The 8,698-nt window shown below is 46.0% G+C and overlaps 1 protein-coding gene and 1 long non-coding RNA gene across 6 annotated transcripts in view; one reads left to right on the plus strand and one right to left on the minus strand.

Annotated features, from left to right (window-relative positions):
* The window catches only part of Sec10 (Exocyst complex component Sec10), a 408,207-nt gene extending 407,455 nt beyond the window's left edge, over positions 1–752 (minus strand). For 3 of the 5 annotated variants that reach the window (XM_075870759.1, XM_075870760.1, XM_075870758.1), the window contains exon 1: positions 559–752. In XM_075870759.1, the coding sequence (XP_075726874.1) occupies positions 559–588 (30 nt within the window). In that variant the 5' untranslated portion in view covers positions 589–752. The remainder of the gene's footprint in view (positions 1–558) is intronic. The other 2 variants (XR_012885431.1, XM_075870761.1) reach the window with 1 other exon arrangement.
* A 4,758-nt stretch (positions 753–5,510) lies between these two features.
* Positions 5,511–7,951, plus strand: LOC142768759 (uncharacterized). The gene is made up of 3 exons (XR_012885432.1): positions 5,511–5,894; positions 5,954–6,053; positions 6,418–7,951. It is a non-coding gene; the product is annotated as an uncharacterized LOC142768759 (long non-coding RNA).
* The last annotated feature ends 747 nt before the right edge of the window (positions 7,952–8,698 follow it).

Consider the following 8,698-nt stretch of genomic DNA (forward strand, 5'->3'; position numbering starts at 1 on the left):
ATATGTATATTAGAATAGAATGCACAGCGATAAAAAAAAAAGTGGGGGCGGGACTCACCCTTCAACAACGCACACGGGCCGCTAAGTGAAACGACCGTGTCAACAGACCACACAGCCAGAACGGATTACACAAGAACCATACGAGAAAGTCCAAGCTGCAGGGGCACATACCCCCCCAGTTGGCAACCTACTTATGCACGCCAAACAGAACCTTGCCCGAAAGTGACCTATAACATGTTTCAGACAGGGAGTATGCTGCACATAAGCCCATCTTTTGGTGCACCATTATAGTGAGGTGCCCCTCAAACGATTAAACAACACACAAAAGGTGCTTGCATTTTGTAGCACAAGTAGCATAAAATATCGCGCCTCCGTTTTGTGGTTAACCACTGTCACTGCGGGGCTTACGTCATGCCACTTCACTTGACAACTCTGTCAACAAACTTAGGCAGCACAGACATGTATTTGCCGTTCTTTGCCGGTCTGCAGTAGTACCGGCAAACGAAAGACGCCCGGCACGATGTGCAATGCATACATGACAAATCAAGGTGTACCGACCTGTTCGAGCTCTGGTAAGAAGTGCGACATGTTTACCGGCGTACTTCGGCCCCCCGCGGATAAATCAGCATGCCAGGTGTGCGTTTTAAATCCCCACTGGAGCAGACAGTTTGCTCCTTCCGCATTTCAGCCTTGTTTCACCAACGCATCCTCTAGAAAGATGCCTGAGGAATGACTCGCGCTCCCAGCGGAGTTGGCCTGCCTTCAGTTTTAAACAAGCCCCGCGCGATGGCGCTCGTGACCGAAACAGGCCCAGATGGCATTCTAATTATGCTGATTAAGACATTAGGTCCGAAGTCTAAGCAGGCTTTGAGAGAGGCAGTGAGCAAAATAATAATCGATGGAGAAGTTCCCGATGGATGGAAACTTAGCAGGATGAGCATGATCTATAAAGGAAAGGGGGACAAAGCTGGCATAAACAACTACCGTCCTATAACAGTGACATCAGTGGTCTACAGGCTGGTGATGCAGATTATAAAGGAAAGACTGCAGGCATGGATAGAGGATGAGGGGGTGCTGAGGGAACTGCAGAATGGGTTTCGGAAACACAGGAGGCTGGAAGACAATCTGTTCTCACTGACGCAGTGCATCGAAATAGCAGAGAAGGAACACAGGCCCCTGTGGCTAGCATTTTTGGATATCAAGGAAGCGTACGATAGCGTGGTTCAAGAGGAACTGTGGGGAATACTGGAGACACTAGGCGTGGAAGATGTAGTCACTAATTTTTTAAATGAGATCTATAAAAGTAACAAGGTAGTTATAAAGTGGGAAAACAGGTATCTAAACCCACAGAGGTGAAACGGGGGCTTAGGCAGGGGTGTCCTCTGTCACCCTTGTTATTCATGATGTACCAACAAAAATTAGAGGCCAAAATAGAGGGAAGTGTACTGGGTTTCAACCTCTCTTTCGTCAAACAAGGAAAACTCATTGGGCACTACCAGCATTGATGTACGCAGATGATATAGTGATAATGGCCGACAACAAGGAAGATTTGGAGAGATTGATGGACATCTGCGGTACTGAGGGAGATAGATTAGATTTCAGATTCAGTAAGAAAAATCAGCAGTCATGATTTTAATGATAATGAAGGTAGTGAGCTTAGAATACAGGAGGTCACGCTACAGATAACAGATTAATACAAATATCTGGGCGTATGGATAAGCAATGGGGCCGAGTACCTAAGGGAACATGAAATATACGTGTCGACTAAAGATAACAGGAATGTAGCAGTAATGAAAAACATGGCACTGTAGAATTACAATAGGTATGATGTTATGAGAGGAATATGGAATGGGGTCATGGTTCCTGGTCTGACGTTCGGCAATGCGGTCATGTGCATGAGATAAGAAGTTCAAGCAAGATCAGAAATTAAGCAACGTGTAATAGGTAGGCTTGCCTTAGGAGCTCACGGGAATACACCAAATCAGGGAGTACAAGGTGACATGGGATGGACATCATTTGAGGGCTGGGAAGCTAGCAGCATGATAAAATTTGAGAAGCGATTGAGAGAGATGGGGGAGGATCGTTGGGCTAGGAAGGTATTCAGCTACTTGTACATGAAGAATGTCGATACAAAATGGCGGAAGTGAACCAGAAAATTGACTGGTAAATACTTGGGAAACTGCAGGGGACCAAACCAAAAAGAATTATCGGTTAAGAAGAAGGTGAAGAAAGCTGAAACCGATATGTGGAGAATTGGCATGACTAAGAAGTCCGCACTAGAGATCTATCGAACTTTTAAGCAGGAAATAGCCAAGGAAAGGATCTATGATAATACTCGTGGTAGTTTTCTACTGTTTGAGGCCAAGATGGGAGTATTGCGAACGAAGACATGTCGGGCCAAATACGAAGGGGCAGACACAGTATGCAGTGCGTGTGGAGAGGAAGAAGAAACTGCCGAACACTTGATAATTTTCTGTACAGGGCTTCACCCTGTAGTTCAAGTTGATGGCGCCGAGTTTTTTTCAAAGCACTGGGGTTTAGGGACAGTGAGGGCAAAATAGACTTTAAGCAGGTAGAATTAACTAGAAGGAGGTTATGTTATTGGTGGCTAAAGTCAAGGCACGAGTGAAAATTGAACCCTTCGCTGCAAAGTACGAATCGTCAACCTCACCATTAAAAAAAAATCTAGCTTTTGGTTTATTAAGTATAGCAGCTTGGTGGCTCTAGCCACCGCCCGATCTAAAGGGTACAGCCATATCCATCCATCCATCATCACGGCGGTGGGTGGTACCAGCCACGGAGGAAGGAAAAGGGTACAGCTCCTTCCTTCGTGGTACCAGCTAAGCATAGAAGTGTGGCAGCTTGGGCTAGTTGGTATGGCATGACGATAGTTATAGCGCGAGAACGAAACGACGACACAGAGCTTTCTCTTTCGTGTCCTTCTTGTCTCTGTGTCGTCGTTTTGTTCTCGCGCTATAACTATCGTCATACCAGCTAAGCGTATTTCATCTGCGGCCCATAGGGGCGCGTCAGTCGAGAGTTGTTCAAGACTTGCAATTGTGCATCACTGTTTCAAAGGCTACGCAAAGTGTTGTGTTGTTGCAGCGTTCGCCACAAGTGACGCTAGCGACGGAGAACATTTTAAAATGAAGGAGACAAAGGGTGTGGCAGCTGTTTTTCTTCTTATGCGGCAGGCATCTTTCTAGAGGAGGCATTGGTTCGACCCATTGGCCCCGGAAACTCTCAAGTTCCCGCGATGGCCGTAGAGGGCGAAAAAATCGACCACGGCGATTTTCGTGATTTGCTCTTATAGTTGAACGACGAACTCCTTTTTAAGCGGTCGAATGAGCTAGTGTGCATTTTGCGTGTTAGGGGCGCTAAACGCAGCTTTAGGCTGCTCGGGCGCGCGCATCGAGGCACTCTACTTTAGGCAGAGACTGCTGCGGCCACGGTGGCTGCTGCGCACGAGCCACCCCCACACAGAAACGGCTGCTGCACCGCACGAAAGTGACGTCATGCATTTTCCGGTTAGGCGTTTTGCTTGAATAGTCGGCAGTGTCTAGCGGTACGTCTAGACATAACGATAAAAGCAGTTAAAATTACATCCAAACGAAAAAGTGAACAAAAATGTTAGTTAGGTTTAGCGTGACAACAATACAAAACCGGCTTGTTTGCCATGTCCAACTGATCGGCAGCTGTGGCGTAGTTGGTTAAAGCAACACATCAACTGGTGAGGTTCAAGTCGCATTGCACTTATCGAAGCTTTCTCTTTTTTCTTTTTTGTTCACGCATGTATTGTTTTAACATTTGCGCCTCCTCATCAGCCCAACTTGCTGCTGGTGGTGGTCCCGTCCACAGGCCCTTTAATATTGGATCTTCGATGACGCTTGCAGGATTGACTATATTTATTATGATAAAGTGTTTTGCGAATTAGTGCTCTTAATCGGCGAGACGCAAAAAGCCACAAAAACTCGAATGCAGCTGGCTGCATTGGTTTCTTTAGCACAGGTGTTAGGAATGTTGATTTCCACGGTTTATCAAAGTCTTGATGACAGAAAGGTGCACTGCAACGTAGTCTTGGGCAAATTTTTTGATGTCGCTCAGTGTACCATCGCCTGACGAGGTAACCGGCAGGCCGCTTTCTTTAAAAATACTGACGTGTCACCGCAATGTTCTCGGCGATCAGCACTTGATAAACAATGCCCAAGGGCAAGTGCCGACGGCGTTAGCCCATCTCACTACTTGTCTGCGTTGCTCAAAAACACGCGCGGCCTGTGACAGCACGGGAGCATTCACGTAGCAACGGATGAGAACGGCCGTACGTGTTCGCACTTGACAAAACAGACGGCAATGCAGTAGCTCTGGCCTTCGGAGATCACAGGCTTCGCAAGAACATTACAATAAAGTTGTTTCCATCCATCGTATGAACACTTCGCCGACGCACTGGGGTTTCATGCATGTGCGTCCTGTCAGTCACACGTGAACCGTGCGACAGCATTTATTTCATCGTCGACCTTGTCCTTCGCGACAAGCAAAACTCGGCAGCAAGAACACTTTCTCCTTTGACAACACCACGCTTGGCATAGCAATCTAGAAAATGCAGTACGTCCAACGACTGTAATCCGCACATCACAGTGAGAAACTTTATGGCGCACATACTCAGATGAAGCTGCGGCGCGGTGGATGGCCGCGCTAGCTCCAACCACCAGGTTCAACTAAGCATCCAGCAATCACATGAAGCAGCGACGACACTCCAGTCCTCCTTGGGAGTGGCCTAGGCCATGGCCACGATTTCATCCGAGTTTTCACCATCAACACATCGCAGGCGGCTACTATCTCGCAGTGTTTACCTTTCGCGGCCGCAGCGCTCATGGCGCCCCCTGTATTCAAAATACTTGTAATATGTATTTAAATAACAAACCTGGGCTAATTGACTTGTTAAACATTTTTTAGTGAAAATTGTGTTAGTTTAACGCTATACGCACGAATAATTTACACATTTACCTAGCTTTTGGTAATAACTTTTTAAGTGACGTCACTTCCGCGCGGTGCAGAAGCCAATTTTGTGTGGGAATAGCTGCTGCACCGCGCGGCGCAGAAGACGCTGCCATTTTTTATAAGCGCTAAACTTAGACAATTTAAACACTCAAACTTTTGCAATACAATGGCGCAATTATGTAAAAATTCCAAATCCGGACGGAGGCGGTCTGTCGGTGACGTCAAAAAATGGGCGGTCCGCAGCGGACGCGAGGATGAAGGGAAGTGAACAGCCAATGAGCGAATTGAAGCCTCGCGTCATCATTTTGACGTGGACTTGGGGACCGTATAGCAAAGTAAAAAGTGTTTTTAACGTGTTGAAAAATGTTTAACTACTATTGATCATCATCAAATTGTGTTGGCACAAGTTTTCAAACGTTTATTAAGGAATACGGCACAATGTAAACGTATTTTTCTTGTTATTGTTATGAAATAAAACTAAATTTAGCGGGACGGTACGTGGTGACGCTAAATACAACCCCGTTTCAAGCAGTTACTGTTTTCATATCTCCTCCACTATACAAACCTAAACAGCGCAACTTTCGAAGTTGTTGGCTCAGTCGAGCGCAATCGTGGCGGAGGTCAACTGTACCAGTAGTCAACAGCAGCAGCGGCTCATCGGCGTTATCCGAGGCTCAGCGCGCGCTGGTGCTCGCCTTTATGGACGAACATCCCCAGCTCGTGGCGAATGCCATCGAGCTGCGGCACGGCGTCACCATCACCGACCGGTGGCGGCTGTGGCAAGAGCTCAGCGACGCGCTGAACCATGAAGTGCCTGCGCAGGAATGACAGGCTTGGTGGCGCAGGCCGGTGCGCGAGGCCCGCCGTGACACCGCCGCCATCAGAGACGCACAAACGTAAGTGACCGTCGAATGGCACGGGCAATATGTTCTGTGACATTAGTGTATATTTTCAGGGGCACTGTATGGGGTTGGCTGCCTGGCTTCCGCGGCCAGGTTCTACAGTTGACTGGGATGACACGCTTCAGTGGCGTTTTTGGTCTCACCTATCAACAGGTAAGCACTCTGCCGCCGCAGTATCACGGGTTCCTGAGCGGTACCATGATAGAGTTTGATATCTGAAGGGGTGCCTTTAGCGGAACCTTGTTAAACGGAAATAAAGCGCACGAGAAAGTAATCAAAAGTGGGTAGGTTTGACTAAAATCTCAGTTTGCAGCCCTTGCAGTACAAGGGGTATTAATTTATCATAAAACACGCAATGACTGCGGGCAAGTGCATGCACTAAAATGGTAATACATGACATCAATGACCACTGAATAGCTGCAGAACATTTCCGCAGATGTTTAGTACTTAAGGTTGCAAAATAGCTAGAGTAACGAATACCCACTTTCTGAAAAATCATGCTTACTACACTTTCCAGCAGGCGAATGTTCCCACTGCTGCAGTGGAAATGGATGTGGAGGCCACTGAAGCGGCTGTAGATGGCAGTGACACAGTAACACGCAAGCATCTGAGAACTTAGTGCTTTATTGAGTGCAGGACTGGAACCTTGAGCAGGGCGACAAGGTGCTCAAGGTGAGTAGACCCTTTGTTTACATTTTACATAAGGGGCATAAGCATTCTCCATGTTCTATTATGATGACTGAAACCAACTTGGGCTGTAAACAAGAACCATGCATTGTATTGAGGGCATGGTATCGGGTATCTGCAATGATAAACTGCCGGGCAAAAGGTTAGTTAGCCCTGGGGCTCTTTCATGGTGAGAGATGCATTTGAGGACATTAATAAAGAGCAGTTTCAACAAATGTTTGTAGGTCCACACGAGGAGGGCATAGCTCGTACACAAAGCTTCCCACTTTCAAAGGATGCCATCAGGCCAGTTGATCTTCAACTGAGGGGAAGTTGTTGTGCCCGTTGCAATTCTTGGCAGCAGCAGCAGCTTCCAGCCACGAGATGGTTAAGGGTTTACCGGCAGCTCACTTAAACATTTACACCATGATGATTCATCGCAGGTGCTGCGGGAGATGAAAAAATCAACCACCCGCATCGCTCCTGCAGAACGGCGTGTGGCAGCGGCACAGGAGAAAGCGGCAGCGGTGCAGGAGGGCACTGGCCATGGCTGAGGGCTTTCTGCGAGAAAGGGATACGTAGTTTAGTTTAATTTTTCGTCATGTGTTCAATGTTTTTTCTTGTCATCATTCATTATAGATTTGTCGGTTTCAATGTGTTTAGGTGCTGCTGTTCATGTTCAATTTTATACGGTTCTGGAGACATATACATAGTTTAGTTTGTTTTTCGCCATGTTTTCAACTTTTTATCATTCATAATTGGTTTAGTGTTTTGATATGTTTACGGGTTGCTGTTCATGTTCTATTTTATTCATTTTTTGTTTGCATTTAGTACATATTACTAGATTTAGGTTAGCATTTACTTTGTATAAGGAGTGCAGCATTTTTTATGTTCGATATATGCATTTCTCAATGCATGTTCGAGCTGTTCTAGTGGCAGTGTTTTTTACCCACATTTCAAAGGTGTCCAGTCATTCACACGGAGACCACGAGTGTATAGTTGACATTTTCTGTTAATGTTTCTTTGATATTTGTATTGTCCCACTGTGTTTTCTAGCTCACTGTGATTTTTATTCAGCATCACCACATAGTGTACGTAGTAATGTGATATCTTTTTGCATCACACTGTGATATTTTCATTTCAGCACAATGAGGCTAAGATGCAACAACTACATTCCGAATCTTGTTTGGGAGCGCTAAGCTAGTAAGTGGTCATCTCGCATCTTGTTTGGGAGCGCTAAGCTAGTAAGTGGTCATCTCGCACAGTTTTACAGAGGAAAATGGTGCGAGATTGCAAACAAGCTTGTTCACGTATTAAAAAAACTAAAATTGCATGATGTTGATTATAACTATTTTTTAAAAATAAATTTCTTGTTCAATTGTCAATTTATTTTGTTCAATTGTGTTCAATTTATTGCTCGCGAAACAGAGCGTTTGCAGATTTGTTTAGTAGATGGCATTACCATTCTTGTAACGTTGAGAGCATAGAGGAAGGTCTAAATAATAACTCTATGGTTGAGAGTACGGGAACCCGTTCTGTGGTAAAGTTGTTGAGAGCGTAGCGGCATGGCGTAGCGATGAGGCCGATTGTGTGTGCCTGCTTGCTTGCGCTGTCATCCAACGTTACTAGATCTAGTAACGTTGCTGTCATCCGTGTTTCTCGTTGATATGAGCCAAAAACTGGACTTCGTGTGACAGTATCTTACTGCGATGTAACAGAGACCCACGAAACAAAAAAATGTCAGCTGCTATGGCCGTATGAAGTGGTGAGTGTGAGTGAACGTTACGCGAAAGCCGAGTGTCGTTCCATCACGGCTGCACCCAAGCGGTTATAGGTTTTAGTGCATGAACCTTAAGGGGAGCTTGTTGTACTAACTCTATGCCTTGAGTTATACACGCGGAAGTCCTACTTCAATCCAAGTCAAACTCAACGTCAAGTCGATCGACAGTCAAAGCCAAGGAGCCATAGCAGACGGAGCATTCGTGGCAATCTGCAGCCACGACATTCTGTTGGCAAGAAGAAAAAGCCGCTGTAATTGATTCCTGGCTTCATATTTTTCGTTTAGCACTAGCAGGTACGTATCACATAGGGGAATTTATACTGGTGTGTGCACTAACAAAAACGGACACATA

Source organism: Rhipicephalus microplus, chromosome 8 (genome assembly GCF_043290135.1).
Source record: "Rhipicephalus microplus isolate Deutch F79 chromosome 8, USDA_Rmic, whole genome shotgun sequence".
Taxonomy (NCBI): Eukaryota; Metazoa; Arthropoda; class Arachnida; order Ixodida; family Ixodidae; genus Rhipicephalus; species Rhipicephalus microplus.